The sequence below is a fragment of the Lipomyces arxii genome (assembly GCF_038497795.1).
Source record: "Lipomyces arxii strain Phaff 12-163 unplaced genomic scaffold V1512scaffold_1, whole genome shotgun sequence".
Lineage (NCBI taxonomy): Eukaryota > Fungi > Ascomycota > Lipomycetes > Lipomycetales > Lipomycetaceae > Lipomyces > Lipomyces arxii.
Window position 1 is genome coordinate 40,116 of NW_027117700.1, and position 16,950 is coordinate 57,065.

At 42.8% G+C, this 16,950-nt stretch overlaps 6 protein-coding genes across 6 annotated transcripts; 5 read left to right on the plus strand and 1 right to left on the minus strand.

Moving 5' to 3' along the window:
• Positions 1–16: 16 nt before the first annotated feature.
• V1512DRAFT_268854 (Alpha/Beta hydrolase protein) lies at positions 17–900 on the plus strand (the record flags this gene model as incomplete). Its single annotated transcript, XM_066917546.1, has 3 exons — positions 17–62; positions 120–218; positions 326–900. 3 exons carry the CDS (start codon positions 17–19, stop codon positions 898–900), a joined length of 720 nt encoding a protein of 239 aa, XP_066773897.1.
• A 1,292-nt stretch (positions 901–2,192) lies between these two features.
• Positions 2,193–3,046, plus strand: V1512DRAFT_255663 (60S ribosomal protein eL32). The gene is made up of 2 exons (XM_066914825.1): positions 2,193–2,405; positions 2,544–3,046. Exons 1-2 carry the CDS (start codon positions 2,272–2,274, stop codon positions 2,800–2,802), a joined length of 393 nt encoding a protein of 130 aa, XP_066773898.1. The 5' UTR covers positions 2,193–2,271; the 3' UTR covers positions 2,803–3,046.
• On the plus strand, positions 3,047–4,138 carry V1512DRAFT_255665 (uncharacterized protein). Its single transcript, XM_066914826.1, has one exon. It carries the CDS (start codon positions 3,119–3,121, stop codon positions 4,103–4,105), a length of 987 nt encoding a protein of 328 aa, XP_066773899.1. The 5' UTR covers positions 3,047–3,118; the 3' UTR covers positions 4,106–4,138.
• A 159-nt stretch (positions 4,139–4,297) lies between these two features.
• V1512DRAFT_255666 (uncharacterized protein) lies at positions 4,298–6,689 on the plus strand. Its single transcript, XM_066914827.1, has one exon. The coding sequence runs from the start codon at positions 4,394–4,396 to the stop codon at positions 6,626–6,628; it is 2,235 nt and encodes a 744-aa protein (XP_066773900.1). The 5' UTR covers positions 4,298–4,393; the 3' UTR covers positions 6,629–6,689.
• Positions 6,613–7,631, minus strand: V1512DRAFT_255667 (S-adenosyl-L-methionine-dependent methyltransferase). The gene has a single exon (XM_066914828.1). It carries the CDS (start codon positions 7,605–7,607, stop codon positions 6,696–6,698), a length of 912 nt encoding a protein of 303 aa, XP_066773901.1. The 5' UTR covers positions 7,608–7,631; the 3' UTR covers positions 6,613–6,695.
• A 426-nt stretch (positions 7,632–8,057) lies between these two features.
• Positions 8,058–16,933, plus strand: V1512DRAFT_201882 (golgi-body localization protein domain-containing protein; the record flags this gene model as incomplete). The annotated part of the gene is made up of 6 exons (XM_066913234.1): positions 8,058–13,599; positions 13,647–13,786; positions 13,829–14,689; positions 15,350–16,525; positions 16,579–16,693; positions 16,749–16,933. 6 exons carry the CDS (start codon positions 8,058–8,060, stop codon positions 16,931–16,933), a joined length of 8,019 nt encoding a protein of 2,672 aa, XP_066773902.1.
• Positions 16,934–16,950: the final 17 nt, after the last annotated feature.

Genomic DNA, 16,950 nt, shown 5'->3' on the forward strand with positions numbered 1-16,950 from the left:
AGTAGAACCATTTACAATGGCAGCCGAACCGTGTGATATTATTCCAATTCCGGAATTCACTCGTTAGTTATATAGATGACGTATCATTGACCCTTGTAACGGAACTAATTTGATTATAGCTGACTATACACCGAAAGGTGAGTATGAGCTGCTTGATAGTCGCAAAGTTTATGTCGTTGGAAACCCCAAAGCAAGCTATGCCGTGATTTGTATTTATGGTAAGTTTTCTGCGCTGTTTGGTACTTTTTGAGGCTGGTCAAGTCAAATTAGCCTCGAACCAAGCAGTTTAATGATTCGCGATTTAGTTTGATTTTAACAAAGTTAGACATTTTTGGATTGCACAAAAATACTTTCCAAGGCGCCGACTACTTGGCTACTGGTACAACAGATGCCCCTTTAGTTGTCATGCCTGATTTCTTTAATGGAAAGCCTGTCGATCCTGACGGTGGTCCTGAAGCTCGAACTGAGTGGATGAACAAGAACAATGCGGTGAATCATATACCGTTTGTTGAAACAGTGCTTAAATGGATTAAAAGGCAATATCCATCAATTAAGACGATAGGACTCTATGGATTTTGCTGGGGCGGAAAGGTCGCGTTAATGTGCGCGAAGATGCAGACTGTCGGTGCTGTAGCTTTGATTCATCCTTCACGTCTAGTCGAGTCTGATAGCAAAGGTATTGAGAACTTTCCAGTCTTGATCATTGCATCAAAGGATGAGTCTGTTGAAAGTATGGATGCAGTAGTAAAGAACTTGCAGAACGTTGAATATCTACGATACGACGACGTACATCATGGATGGTGTGCAGCTCGGGGCGACTGGGGTGTCCCACTTCAAAAGCAACGTGCAGAAGAGGCTATGATGAAAACAAATGAGTTTTTTCACAAGTTTCTGTTGTGAATTGCAAGAAAAATTTCTGGATAATTCATTAGAATTATAATTGATTTCATTAGCGATCAAATGATACGAAAGTGAGAGTAGTTTTCATAGTTATGATAAGGAGATGGATCAAACTCTTAATGAAATTTGCCGCACAGGCTTGTAACGCAACAACTCAACCCATTGCAAACCAACACAACCGGCTGGAAACTTGATCTATTCTGAATATATCTGCTGTGGTATCAGCATAACTTGTGTTACAGTTGCATTTAAGACGTGCCCATAAGCTTTTGACGGATGCTGTTGTCTCATGCTTGTTGCTCCTAAATGATCTACTTTCAAACGATGCGATTCTAGACCAACTGCCACTTGCGTAATTTCAAGCTGCAAAATCTAGTACTCATGGCATTTCGCCATAATATTCATCTCCAGATGATAACAATTTCAAAAAGCTTAGATTAGTTTGAACAATGCCTAGATTTATGAAGAAAGTTTATATCTCGACGGGAGCCTGTGCCATTTTAAAAGTCGAAAATTGGAATTCTTGCTAATGAAGTTTGGCGTCTTGGAATGGCAGCGGCTGGATTTGCTACTCTCTTGATGGAGCATCGTACATACTACTGACACCAGTAGCGTATGTGATATTTGGGGTCGTTGCATTGCTATGATGTACATTGTCTCTATCTACAGTGACCTTCCAACTCTGTGTCCTGTTTAGATTGGATGCGGTGGACTGAATTTATCGATACTAGGGCCCACCGGCAGAATACATTCTACCTTTTGTCCCGCCAGCTCGTTGATCACTCCACTGCACTTTATTAAGCTGTTTCATATCAGTCTTTGAATTTGTTTCGTTTGCTCGTGCAACAGAGTACTTCACTTCGTGGGTTTCCCTGCATTCTGCTCAACTATGCCGCGTGGAATTGATTTGCTGTGACTGTTACTGTTCTGCCTTTGCATTAGTGCACTCAGAACTAACATGCTACTTGCAATACCGAGACTATTACTGGCGGACCTGCAGTTTTTAAATAAATGGATTTGAGAGTATTTGCATTAACTAAAACTCTGGACGTGTGACTCAAACAAAATATACCACAGTTTACAATTATAAGTCTTACAAGTGTCGAATTCTTTAAGACGAGTAAAGTTCTTATTCTTAACTTATTTGATCTGTTCTATGATATAAATAAGGTTGGGGATAAGACATAAATCAGAGTGAGTATTTTTGGTACAAAACGCTTGTATAGGGTATAGCCCTGCTCTATAAACAGCAGTCACGTTTTGTATTTTAGACGCCACACCAGTCACTGGACCGTGATGCAAGCACTACTGTATCGAATTTGAAGATTCATTGAAATCAGTTCAGCATTTCGTCGGAAGTACACAGCAACAATGGCTCCAGCTGCTCCCCATCCAAAGATCGTCAAAAAGAAGACAACCAAGTTTAAGAGATGGCAATCCGATACTTTTGGAGTTAAGGAGTCATGGCGGAAACCAAAGGGTATTGATTCGCGTATTCGACGTCGGTATGTTCCACTGTGAAAGTTCACAATTTCATAGAGCAAGTGATGGACCCGTATAAGATGGATATTCTATACGTTACGGTCTAAAGCAAATGTTTTATTGTAATCTTGTTTGAATTTAATGTGTGCTAATTGTATTAGTTTCAAAGGTACCTCTGCTATGCCAAAGATTGGCTATGGGTCTAACAAGAAGACTCGCCACATGATGCCTTCTGGACATAAGGCTTTTCTTGTTCACAACGTTGCCGACGTTGAATTGCTTTTGATGCACTCTAAGACTTTTGCCGCCGAAATCGCTCACAACGTTTCATCGCGCAACAGAATTCCTATCCTTGAGAAGGCTAAGGCTCTTGGTGTCAAGGTCACCAACCCTACTGCTAAGCTGAGACTTGAAGGATAAATGACGCATGATTGGTTTTAGTGCTCTAAAAGTAATAATAAGCAAATATTCATGTATCTATATTGCGAAATTTATACAGCTGTAGCATGATGCACTTTACTTTCAACAAAAGTAACTGGTTTTTTTATTAATCAGTGACTTAGTAAACCCTTTTCTTGAGTAGCAGTATATTTATTCAAGAGTGATCGAATGCTTGACGAGTGAATAGATTTCGAACTAAGGTCACGTGAATTTCTAATGGCATTATTTACTTTATGTGTCCGTTTCCAAGTAGCAGTACAAACCAATACTAACAGTAACGACAAATTATTAAGGAATGATTTCTAGTATTGAATGTAGTAGGAGAGCGTGCTTGTCATTTACTGCTATTTTAAAACCTAACAGTCTTGCTCCAAAGCGCTTCCCAGTAAATGCTTCAAGCATTCTAAAGAATATAGAACAACGACGGCATTTCTTCATAAATCGTTCCCCTAACAATGATGATCAGTTTATCTTTGACTTCACGCCTGACGCGTTACAACAACGAAAGAATCGCAAGTCCAAGTCAAGGAATCCGCTGTACACATGGCCGGGATTTATACTTCGATTTAGTACGGTATCAGCAGTATTTTCAGGCGGATTCTTTATAATTTCAATGTATGGCTTTACAGTAGCAAGCGAAAACGATTACTTCAGGAATCTTATGCTTACTTCAGTTGCTCCAGTTACGACAGTTTTAGTGTCCATAAACGTTCTTCTGTTTGTGCTCAAGCGAACTATTCCTAGCTTGACGCCACCGCTTGTGCGCTATGGATACCTGCGATTGGACATTATGGCAGAAACCAGAAGCATTGTAACTGCTTTGACTCCTCCATTTAGCATATTTTTGGCTTCCTTCTCTCATCGTGATGCAATGCATATTTTTATGAATGCTTTCGCGTTATATAACCTTGGTGCTGTGATTGAAAGAATTTATGGTGGAGGGTCAATTCTAGAGCTTTACTCTGTTTGCTCGTCTACTGGAGTGATTGGAAGTTTAGTATTGCAGCGACACCATTTACCAAGTCTTGGAGCGTCTGCTGTCGCATTTGGAATGTTATCGTTCCTGTCTGAAACAAAAGCTGATATAGTGATGAGTCCACTTGGCCTGCCTATGATTCAATTTAATATCCAAACTGTGACATTGGGTTCACTTGCGTTCACCATGTTTGGGGTTGCACGAGGGCTTTTGGGTAAAAAAAAGGGAGGTGCTGATCATGCTGGTCATCTTGGCGGCTTAGTTGGTGGATATCTTTTGGCCAAATATGGCGGTTTTATTTATTAAAGCTGTGTTAAATTCAATAACTTGTATATATCACTACAATGGCGTAGACACTTTTTCGAATGGAGTGCAATATCTAAAACATGGAGACACTCTCTACAAGCTATGCGTACGAACAGTCTCAGCCGCATGTTCATATAATGACGTCATTAGTTATTCTGGTGGATTCTGGAAGCCCTTACCCTCAACATGGCCGCTGGTTATAAGAAATTCGGCCAGATCAAAAAAAGTACACGATTTTATTGTATCATTCTAATATTTTGATCAAAGGAATTAATTACTAGTATCTAAATGGATCGGTTGTTTTATGAACCGAATCGGAGCCAACGGGTAGTCGCGACACCAGTAATAGTCGCCCATCGCGCTCACTTGTCCCACTACATTTCTCAATTGACAGCGTTGGAACGAGAACAGCGACGTATTGCTTTGGAACAGCAGCTTTTGAGGCGCACTCAAGTTCAATTGGCGGCAAAGCGTAATCAGTTGACATATCTTATTGCGGAAGAGCAAGATCTCGTGCTTCGTGCTGTTCAGCAACAGCAAGAACAGCGTCGGGCAGAAGATGAAGCGGTGATAGCTGTAGCGCTTGCCGAAAGAGAAGCTCAGATCGCGAGACGGCAGAAGCTTAGACAAGCTGTATTTCGAAAGCAGCAAGAGGAACAGGCACAGAAAGACAAGGAAATCCAGAGAGTTTTACGCTTAGTTCAAGCTCACAATCGGTCGCAGGAGCAGGAGCAGGAGCAAGAGGAACGTCATGTTTCTCCGTTTGATGCAATTGAACAGCTTAGACAATTTCGACAACAGTCTGAACTTATGCCTTCTTCGTCGGACCCAGACACATCTAATCATGAAGAATCTGTTTATCGTCCGGGATCAATTTCACATTTTCTGAGGCAACAGGGCATAAAGCCAAACAACGTGTACTCCCCTACTTATTTAGCCCCTCAGAATGTGAACAAGCGTGGATCGAGGCGAGGCAATGTGCAAGACAGACAGTTCCAGCAACGAATCAAGGAATCAGCTGAAAGTTCCATGTTAGTGCCAGATGTTAACTACGCGTCTGCTCAGGATTTTTTGTCTGCTCTTCTCGGTGGGCCAGAAGGTGTTAAACGAGAAGCTGAGGAACTAGCGCCTCAGTCTAAAGACTCTGCACAGAAAGATAATTATGCGGAGATTCTGCCGCCTGATGACGGCAAGATGCCACTGGAGGACTTGGCTAAAATTCTGTTTGGAGAACAACAGCCAGCGGCGGTATCTACTAAAACTAGTTCAACTCGCTCGGTTCCAACCAAAGTGTCAATTCCGTCTAAACCATCGTTTCAGTATACCTTATCTTCTTCGGCCGTTCCAAAAATTTCTTCTGAGGCGCGGCAGTCTCCTTCTGCTTTTGAAGCGATTGCCAAGCAAATTGCAGCACTGCGTGCCAAAGTGGACACATCGACATCGCGTATCAACGATATATTGGAAGATAGCGATTTGGATGAGACAAAACGCCGTCAATTACTGCTTGAAATACAGCTTCAACTAGAAAAATACTACTGTGATTTGGACGACATCGTTACCGGTTCGGACGCTGATAATGAGAGTCCGGAAATAAAGGATATGCGTCTGCAACTACGTCTTCAAAAGCACGCTGTCACTACAGCGGCTGTGGACGCTGCGGATAGAATAGATAAAATTCTATCCCCAGAGTCCCCGTCAGATTCGGAAGGTGACGATATTGCATCTCACGAGGAGGGCTCAAGTACAGACGATTTTGCCGAAGTTAAATCTGAGCTTCACATAGAATCTGCTATTGCAGAGAGGGTAGAAAACCCCCGCCAAATTGACGGCGATCCTGAATTTCAATTGGAGGAGCCGGTCTTAGCAGTTGTCGATGGGTCGGAAGTTTTGATGCCTGAACCACCCAAGCAAAAAAATGAAAATGCAATTGTCAATATGACGACGACATCACCAAAAGAATTAGAACCTACAGACGCTGGTGAAGCAATACTTGAGAACGACGAATTTTTTGTTGTTGAGAAACCGGGTATTGTTGAAAGGGCTCTTGAAGAAAATGATGAAACTTTAGATAGAGAAGAGAAGTCAGAAGTCAAAATACCTTTAATTTTGACACCGGTGCAGTCTACGACCCTATTAGCAGATGTATCCGAAGAGAGAGCTTCAGTTGCTTCCGACTTTGTGCCAACTGAAACAGAGGATTTTTCCGAAAATGGTCCGAAGTATGAAGATAATAATGATGATGACACGTCCGTGATAGTCACTTCAGAAGTGCCAGTTATTCACGAGCAAAAGGCTGACGAGAAGTTCGTACCGGAATCAAGTGATCATGCGGGGCACGTAATTTTGGAGACCAACACTGGAGAGGAAAAAGATGAGTTTTTAGAGGACGAGGAGGTCGACGAAAGAAAGACGCCATTAACTTTGCCGTCGGAGAACACATTATCAGTCAAAAAACCAAAACCCTCGAGGTCGCCAAGTCCGGCCAGGCATGTAATGATTGAAAATGTACCAGAAGACGAATAGCTATTATTTTAGTATTATTTTAATATTGTATATCTCTAATACAAATGATTCAATACACGCATTGTGTTTATCTTTGTAGTATCGGCTTTCTACCTACTGCAAGTACAAATGGCATTTGCACTTCCACCTTGCTGTTTCGATCAAATGCGTCAACAGTCGAGCTGCCTTCTCTCGCTTGATGTAAACGATCTGGTATCAGTATTGCTGGAACCAGCACAGATACTTCAAACGCATACTCAAAGATAAACACACTCGCTAGCCCTGCATTGTCAAAAGCCAACTTTAAATCTAAAGCGGAAACTCCACCAGTATGATGCACATGGTCGTGGCTATGAGAGTCCGTACTGTCATGCGCTTTATTTACGCTTTTCATGGCAGAAAATATATCTTGAGTATCAGAATTTTTTAACAAGTCAACCACAGCAATCCAGCCACCAGGCTTTAAAAAATTTGCAGCTAGAGTTTTGCAGGCAGCAGAGATGTCAGCTAGATGATGGAAGCTTAACGCACTTGCAATAACGTCTACTAAGCCAGTAAGTTCAGAAACACTTTTCACTTCATCTTCTTTCGAGATGTCGCAAGTGAACGCAAACAGCTCATTTTGCTCCAGACCTTGATTTTTTGCGCGAAGATTATAATTAGCAACAGCAGCCTTATCGATATCAATCCCTATGATCTGATCGACATTAGGTGCTAAATGCCGCGATAAAGCACCATCTCCGCAAGCAAAGTCCAATAGTTTCGAAGAAGACGTTGCCAATACATCAGCTATAGGGGCAAAATCTATTATGCCTTTTGCCGCTAAGTATCTAGCCTTCGCTGACGGAGGAAGCGTACGGCGTACTGTAGGTGCATTTTCATCGTCACTACTGGAGAAGTCACTTTCAGTAGAAGAACTATTGGATGATGACGACACATAAGATGCTGGAGCCTTTCCCCGGTTCTTTTTTTCCTGTTCGAATAGGGCATTGTTAGCCATGAAGCCTGTCTGGCTGGTCAATTTTGATTGTTTTTAGATAAATTGCCTGTGTATCGTCGACGAAAGCTACGCAAATAATTAAGTTTTAGAAATTAAACTGTATTTGCTTAACTATGCAGATTTTGGCCTTAGCTTTAGAAAAATAAGGTTCGAAACTACATCAGAGTCGATGACCGTATACACACGCTAAAGCTTGCACCGGAGATCGCATCGCAGCCGAACACCGACAGCATCACTACATACTATAAAATTTTGAACCGGGCAGAATATGAATCGGCGAGGATAATTTGGACCGCTCGAATGTTTGACAACGTGTAATTGATCTAAGAATGTGTTTTTTGGAGAACTGAAGCTACAATTGCTTAATTTGAAGTGCAGGTTAGTTCTGTTCAGTCTTTATCACGTCAAACAGCTGTACCAACTAAACGACAATAAGTCAAGTAATACAAAATGCACAAACCAGAAGGTATTTCTTTGATGCTGGTTGAGTTGGGTGCTTTGTTCTGCTTTACACATCTGCTTGCTTTTGTTGTGTTTGCGTTCATTCGCATTCTGACTGGGGTGTCAATTCAAAGACTTGGATACTTTTCTCTTCGTCACATCTCCTTTACACAAAAATCAGGAATCCAATGCGATATTCGCAGCATTAAAATTACTGTACATAGACCAGCGTTTTCAAGACCGTCCTGGGTGTCTTTAATAGTGGCCGATACATCAATCTATGTCGATAGTATTGATGAATCGACCATATTATCTAATCCAACCACGCCAACAGTGTCACCACCTCAGTCACCTTTGAGCTCATCATTTACTAAGGAGTTTCCATTCACAAAAGCTAATGCAGCGGATCAAGCTTTACTCCGACTTTCAAAGCTGATTCATAAAATACACAAATCTGTTCCGTTGTTGCGATTGGTAGACTTGAGTATCCGCAATACTTCGATTATAACGGAAGATCTTGGTACGTTTACTATCAGAAGCATTACTTTGCATGCAGATGTCGTGAGCCGTCCTTCGAAACTCCCTCACTTTTTTTCGCCAGTTCCTGAACATCAGCACAAGAATGGAGACGACGTGGCATTGTCATGGAAGTTTGTGATCAAAGATATATTTTACGCCGAGGATAAAGGCTCTGCTGAAGAAGTTCTGGATTTGTTCCAATTTGATTTGCACGAGCTGTTTAAAAAAGCAACATTCACTCCATTGAGTGTCTCATTGAACGTGCGAATAGGAAACTTGACTATACCTTATGATAAAGCGCTTATTTTGAATCATCGAATTAAGCTCAGAAAAATGCGTACTCGCCTGAAAGAAGGACTTGTCCCTAAAGTTCGAAATAATGATAATGCAGCCGAAGAAATTGTTACAGAGCGGGTGGCGGCAGCATACGCATTGTTAGACATTATGCGAGAGCTCCGAGTACATGTCGCAAGATTCACAGTCTATAAATTTACTCCAGCAAGCTACTACAAGCTGAAACATTCCGGAAAGCCCGTTTATTTTAGTCTTTCAACGAAGGATTTTACAGTCGATCTAAGACGTTTACATTCGAACAGTCCGGGACACAGACTTTACTTTGATAGTGACGATGTTTCTCATCAAGCCATTCTGACGACAATATCAGTAGTAGTAGGGCTGGATGACGGCAGTTCCGGGAAAGTCGAAGAGCTTGTTTATATTCCAATGGTTACCATGGCGTCGACAACAAATTTCATTCGCAAGACTATACAGATATATACAAACGAAGTAACAGATAAAAACTCTAGCTTGCTTAAAGCCAGTCTCACAGTATCATCGCCATCAGTGGATTTACATGCCAGGCATCTTCCAGTTTTTGCAGCAATGCTTCAATCTGCAAGTTCGGTCTCGGGTTCAGATGTAGAGCAAGGAAAATCAAGACTTCGCGGAAGACAATTTCAAATTGGACAGCTTCTTCCAAAAACAATTGTCAAATTGAGTATAGAGGAACCTGCTGGTCGGATTATGGTCTCAGAAAATGGAACAGACTATATGGGTATGCTACAGTCAGGTGGTACCGCTAATGCAAATCCTCGTATACTGGCGTCGGCGTGTTCAATAATCAACTGTGAGTTTGAGTCGTCGCATACGACGGTGCCTTCGCCTCATTATAGTGTTGTGATGTCTTTGCGTGTAACTGACTTCGGAACTTGGGTACGCGGTGCCGATGGCAAACGTCAGGACTTAGTCAAGGCGAATACATTAGCCTTGAAGTTTATAGCCGAGACAACACCCGGATTTGATGTCTCAATAACTGGGTCATTAACATCATTTTGTGTTTTTTTGACGAGGCCAGAGATTATTGATAACTTGAAGGATCTTGTCAAGCATGCCAGACAAGATGTGAGACTGTCAGAGAAGAGTTCGGATGAATCTCTCAAGATACCACTTGAGCTTTCACGAAAAAGTCACCCCAGGTCGACGTTTGTCAGGCAGATTCCTTCCTGGTTGTCGCAGGTGAAGATAGAGGGGTCAGATGTAATGATGTCGGCATCATCGTTAGACGCGAACGCTAGGGACGCGAGAAATATGTCAAGAGGCGCTGCTGTTCAAGTTGAGAGTTGGATATTAGAGTACAAGTCTTCGGTATCTACTAGACACGGTGCCAAGACAAGAAGGAATCAAAGTGGAATTAGAGTGAACCCATTGCGCGGAAATGTTGACTCAGAACTAGCATCAAATGTTGACAAAGATCAACTGGTGCATCAAGCTGAGCGGCGTCGTTTTGCTATTGGGTTTCGTGGCGTGGAGATGTGTTCATTAGACGAAAACGATATTCTAGATCAAGCAACTCCGATAGTGGCCATACCGGATATTGAGATGGCTATTTCAACTTATACAGATAACAGTAATCCCATTACAGATGTGAATATTCTCATGAAAAAAGCGCTGTTTTATTACTCTTTATTATGCCATTATTCGTTGTTGGCTTCGGGTCGAGCTCTCAAGAGGATATTTAGTTCTTCGAGAGATAACGAGGTTCATGTACCGGTACCTTCGTCTGAGTCTATTGAAGCGCTTCGAGGTCCGGCAGAAACCTTGCTTTTTGAAATTTGGACGCATGTTATACAATTTAAGGCTACATTGCCAGGTGCTCCTTTATTGATGCTCGAAACTGTTGGCTTAGATCTAGCTAAGCGATCGAACCGCATACCGCTTGTGCGCTCACGCTATATTCGTTTATTTGTGGAGAGTCCTACTGTAGGAAATGCATGGGAACGGCTAGTGGTTGTACGACATTTCAAATTGGAATTGGCTTCTAAAAAAAATCGTTTGGAAGAAGTGCAGACGTCTAATGAGCAGTCTGCTAAGCAAGATGATATAAGTATAGACGCTGACGCATTTTCTATTTCAGTTCCATATGGACTAGTCGTTTATCAGCTATTTGAAGGTATTGTGAACACCTTCAAGAGTCTAAAGCAGATCCATCATCAATTTGCTACAGATACCGACACTTATATATTGACTCCTGTTGCGGAGAAGCCGAAGGTACTGCCTCGCATTCGTGTGCGGCCGAATGTGTTGGAGTTGAGACTGGATGACGATCCTTTTGAAGCTAGATTGGGGCTTATATTCCGGGTCGGTATGTTGGAGATGAATTCTAGGTTGGCACGGGAAGCTGCTTTCGAGGCAAAATTGAAAACATTGCAGACTGCGAAAGATCTTCCTGCGGACCAACCCATTTCTTCTCAAGTACCGCGAAATACTGAGGCTGATTCGGAGACTGTTATGGATCAGGCTGAGTCTGCTCATGCTGATACACACCGCAAAGGAACGTTCAGATCCATGAGAAGTGGTATGAAACACAAGCACGGAAGACACAAGCATTCCGGTGTTGCTCCGATACGATATTCTCCTACTGATGCCGAACTACCTTCAAACACGGCTAAGATCTCGACAGAAGAAGCATATGCGAAGGTTTTGGAGTTACATTCTCAAGCATGGATTCGCAGAATTTCCAGAGCCCGTGCTAATATGGCGAACGCCACTGAAGCACGTAGACTGAAGTTAATAGGCCCGGATATGGTCGAACCAGACACAACAGCCAACGAGAAGATAATCGGAATCCCTGATTCTCCTCCTCTATTTCATATTTTATTCGACGATGCTGATATTGTAATTGACAAGCCGCACTTTCCAATGGCGGATTTGCCTCAATTTTTACATGCTATTGGGAAGGGTCTGCCATTGGACACCAAATTTACATTATTAATCCCGTTTTTCTTTCAGTTGCAACTAAGTCAAGCGCGTGCAACATTAAGGGATTATCCTTTACCCGCAATTCAGGTCCCACCGAGAAATCCATCTCAAGAAGGAAAAGGTCCCACTTGGTCACTTTCCAGCGACTTCACAATTGCAGAAGAAATGTTTGACGAACAGTCTTCTAGATATGTGGATGTTCCGATTGTCAAATCCGGCCGTGACGATGTTAAAGACTTTATTGTCATGGTCACGAGAACTGTATCATCAGTCAAACTTTACTCGAATATCAACGTCGACATCACGACATCGTCGCCGACACTGATCAGTTGGGCACCGTCTCTACAGCCAGCTTTGCAGCAGGTTATGATGATATTTGATACTTTTACAAAGCCTCCAATTGACCCTTCAGAGAAGATTGGTTTTTGGGATAAGATAGGTCTTATCTTTCACTCAAAACTTCGATTTTCCTGGAAAGAGGGCTCTGTGCATCTGCTTCTAAAAGGCTCAAGAGATCCTTATGAGATCACCAAGACTGGAGCTGGTTTTGCAATGTGCTGGAGGACCAATGTTGTCTGGCTGATCAATCCAACTTGTAACCACAAAGAGTTTATGGTTGTTGACGCTGATGAGTATCTGCTCACAATACCTGACTTTGGGGACCTTGTACGAACTAATGATAACAATTTTAACACTACTGATGACAACAAGAGCACGGCCAACACTCAGATAGAGGATTCTGATAGAGCAGAATTCCAGAAAATTGTCATGAAACTCTCTGGTCGTGTGCGATGGCAAGCTGGACTGCTGTTTGAGCGAGATGATGGTGCTGGTCGAACATTTAATTTCGTTCCACATTATCAAGTCCAATTACGAACGCCGAGATCGATTGATCCATCCAAGCCATATGACTCATATGCAGGATTTCGGAGTAATTATCTGCATCTTGCTTTATCGGTCGTGTCGCCACATGATCAACATTGGACTGCGTTTAAAACGGAAGCCCCACACTCAAGTTATAATACAATTCATCTTTCGCCGAAGGTCTTCACTCATTTTTTTGCATGGTGGAATTTGTTCGCCGGCGAGTTGTCTCTTCCAATTCGAAGCGGATCTTTATTTACGCTGCAGAAAAACAACAAAAAATTTGGCAGACATCTTGCTACGATCAAATATCAGCTGGTTTTGGCACCGTTGTTCATCAGTCATATGTATTTGCACAAGCGTGACGAGGACTGGAGTAAAACTGTGATCAACTCAGTCGGACTAAAGACGAGAACAGAAAGCTTCATGATGGATGTTCACCAAAGGCGAGAGATAACGACATACACAGATAAAGGCTTGAATACAGAGCGTCGTCGCCGAAATATGAAAATAAATGAGGCTGAGGTTGATTTTCATATGGCCGACATTCGAGCTGTCACGGCAACATTTAAAGAGCGTTCCGCAGAAGAACTATATAATGAGCTCAATCGCGCTGAAGGCTCAGAAGTAGACTCGCCAAATAGGTCTACAAAAAGTGCGATGCTCTCCGCCAAATTTAAAGTCCCAAACAACGATTTGACGTGGATCGATGTGGACGATCTTACTGAGTTAGACTCTCTTGTGAGCAGCAAGAACTTGACATCTGTAAAAGTTCTTCCGTGGTTGTACACGCCAAGATTTACCTACTACCGCCGGACCGAGCATCCAGATACTGACTGTGCTATACCAAGTCAACTCAAGAACACATTCGGTAAAGAGCCATCCCATAATTGCTTGCTGGGCCAGACAGGTAAGCTGTGAATAGTAGATTGAAGGTCGCAACTTATAATGCCATAGACACCATCCGAACGCAGACCGACCTTATTAGCGAACGCGCTAAAGAACTGGAAGAGCAGATTAAGATGAGCACAAAAACTCTTGTGGAGTTGCAAAGACAAGCAAGGTTACTTACGGACGATAGCATTCTTAGACAGAAGGTATCTTAATTTTTGAATACAGGAACTGTACTGACGACAAAGTTTATGACTGCTAAGAAAGAGTCTGAAATTCTGAGCTCTAAGCAGCATGCTTTGCATGAACTGTGGTCGGCGCTACTGGAGTCTTCGACTGTTTCTGACTGCAAATTGGACCTGGACTCAGTTGAACAGTCGATCTTCGCCGGCGACAAACTGGACTTCTCAAGTAGTCACCAATCTTTAAGAGCGCTTGAAGACGATCGTTTTAGCGATTTCAACAATCGGTTCATCTTCCATAATGTACAGGTCAAATGGACTAATTCGATACGAAATGTGTTTTTGAGATACATTCAACAGGTTGGTCGCCGGCGTGGGCTTATTTACTACATGTCTCGTCGCGCTGTTAAGTTTATTGACGATTTGGTGAAAGAGCAGCAGGCTATCGGTCAAACTAAGGAGGTTCCGGATAGTGGGGTACCGCAAACTGTGCTGGAGGAATATGTGCCGGTGAGCAAGGTTTTTACTGATTTGGAAAATATCGAAGCAAGAGCAATGCCGAAAGTGGAGAGAGTATTAAGTGAGGAAGAGAGAGAGCAGTCTGCGACAGAGAGCTTGATTGATAAACTAGTACATGATGCTCAAAAACATTTAGTGGTCACAGATGAAGCAGGAACAACAGAGGGTTCAATCGGTTTTAATTCACAAAAGTATTCGTTGGCGGCACATAGTGTTAGTGGATCAAAATCATCGGGACGAAAAAGTGGCAATAATCAGCAACCATCTGTGACTGACGCCAGCGATGATGAAACTGGTGATGACGAAAGTTTAGCCGGCTCAGAAAATTTGGAAGAAGATAGTCCTGCAACTGACGATGACGCTCTGAAGAACTTGGCCGACGAATACGCTGCACACAACAGCTATATGGTTCGTCTTCTTGGACCACAGATTCAGTTACAAAGCGATAAAAATGCGAATTCTGCGGTGCTGGTTACTTCACAGAATATCGAGCTTAAAATTATCTCTATCATGGACAGAGCAGAGATTGACGATGATGTTAGTGGTCTGGTGCAGACCCGATACTGCGTCAATCTTGATAATGCGCAATTTCTTGTGTTTCATAAAGAGTCTATGGTTCGCCAATCGCAGTGGCTTTTTGCTAGTAACTCATATGGCAGTTCTCGATTGTATACTGGTGTGCCATTGCATCCGCCCATTTCCACAAGCCCGTCTGCTGAAAAAGTGATGTCGTCGACGTCAATTTGGCCGCCATGGGTTCCGTTAGAGAGTATTTATGACGGATCATCGCTCAAACCAGCCCAAATAGCAGAGAAGACGTCAGCATCGCTTCGGTTCGAGAAGCACAACTCTCTTCGTTTAAAGGTTGGAGACAAGGTCAATAAAGCCAAGCGAAGTAAAGGGCGCACTTCTACTGAGGCTGAACGGCAGGTTGATAAGCTTTCTGTGGATTTTCCGAAGTTTGTTGCGTCATTTGACTCATTGCAATACTATGCGGTTTATATAATTGTTATGGATCTGCTGATATATTCTGAACCTCACCACAAAAAGACTAGTGAGAGGTTAGAGAAGATTATGCTTGCTACAGATTTTAGTGACTTGTCTGGTGCATCAGAGATGATTGAAAATCTCCAGCGCGAGATCAGACAGTTGGAAGAAATCCGACATCAATTCCAGCTTTATACCACTGTTCTCGACGAGCAAGGATGGAAAGATCGGCGTAATGTTGTTGCCGAACTTGAGAACGCGCGAGAAGAGCTGTTCTTTATTATGAAGGCTATCACCACTGGGCAACGGCGACTGGAGGATCACGAAGCTCAGACCACGGGTCTGCTTCAATGGATGATTTCTGGTCAGCAAATCATTGCGCATTTGTTGTTAGAGGACCGCACGCCATTTGTTGATCTGGCGTTAGCAAATGGTACGTTTTGGCGTCTTGAAAATTCTGATGGGTCAAACGTGAATACAATTGAGATTGCTATGTTACAGGCGATCAATTTATTGAAGGATGCTTTGTATCCAGAACTCCTTTCGCCGTACTTTGAAGGTATGAAGAAAGAAGACAAGACACGAAAAGCCGTACGAGTATATTGGTACATGCTTGAGGCTATAGGCGGTATTCCAGTTATGGATCAGTTGGAGGTTGATTTAATTCCTTTGAAAGTTCAGCTGGAGTATGACATTGGCCAAAAACTTTTTCATTATATCTTTCCGGATGATAAGGAATCACCGTTTATGGTGTACAATCCGCCAGTCGTGCTTGAAGGCGCTTCTGCACCAGATGGGCAAAATATTATTGTGAGTGCCGCGACTATGAATAGTAGTAGTTCAAGTTCAGACTCCTCCGAGTCTGAATCGGATGCCGCTTCAGTTACTTCACAGCAATCTACGAGATCACTGTTTGGTGGTAAGCATCACGGGGACAGTAAGTCGAACCGATACAACCGGTCTTGGCATGCACGACGAAACACCAATGCGTCATCTACGCATGGGAAGTTGTCATACACTGCGCGAGATGCGATCGGACGGTCTGGAGACAATGCGTCTGTGCGATCGTTCGTGTCTGTTCAAAGTGGGGATTCCAAGATGCAACAAGCTATTACGACGGTGGGTGTTCGGAACGGGGCATCGACTGAGCATTATGGTCAAGATGATGACTTGACGAAAATGGTTGACCGCGCATCCAACTTCATTACTTTTGTCTATGTTACTATTCCTAGTGTTGAGTTGTGCCTTAGCTATAGGGTGAGTTTGATTCAGTAGGCACCGCTAAAATCAGATAGCTAACGGACGTATAGGGTCAAGGCTCGAGGAACATCGAAGACGTACATGAGTTTGTGTTTAGACTGCCGACCATTGAGTACCGCAACAAGACGTGGTCCAATCTTGATCTTGCGCTCAGGTTGAAGAAAGGTATGTAGATTGGGTTTAGCAGAACGGTGTGCAAGATTTTAACGTTTTGAAACAGATTTCATCAAAGCTTTGATTTCACATACCGGAGCCCTGATTGAAAACAAGCTACGCAGTATCGGAACGTCGTCAAAGAAGCGGAGCAATCCGATGATGATTCGACAGATTTCTGACTATGCCGCATTTACGTCGCTGTCTGACTTAAGTGATGTGAATATCTCAAGAACGAATACGAAGAAGTGAGGAATATTAGTGAGAAT

Excerpts from the sequence above, each read along its gene's own strand:
- V1512DRAFT_255666 (XM_066914827.1), top strand. The coding sequence starts at position 4,394 with ATGGATCGGTTGTTTTATGAACCGAATCGGAGCCAACGGGTAGTCGCG.
- V1512DRAFT_255663 (XM_066914825.1), top strand. The coding sequence starts at position 2,272 with ATGGCTCCAGCTGCTCCCCATCCAAAGATCGTCAAAAAGAAGACAACC. Across the intron at positions 2,406-2,543 it reads GATTCGCGTATTCGACGTCG|TTTCAAAGGTACCTCTGCTA; the intron begins GTATGTTCCACT and ends TAATTGTATTAG.
- V1512DRAFT_255665 (XM_066914826.1), top strand. The coding sequence starts at position 3,119 with ATGATTTCTAGTATTGAATGTAGTAGGAGAGCGTGCTTGTCATTTACT.
- V1512DRAFT_255667 (XM_066914828.1), bottom strand. The coding sequence starts at position 7,607 with ATGGCTAACAATGCCCTATTCGAACAGGAAAAAAAGAACCGGGGAAAG.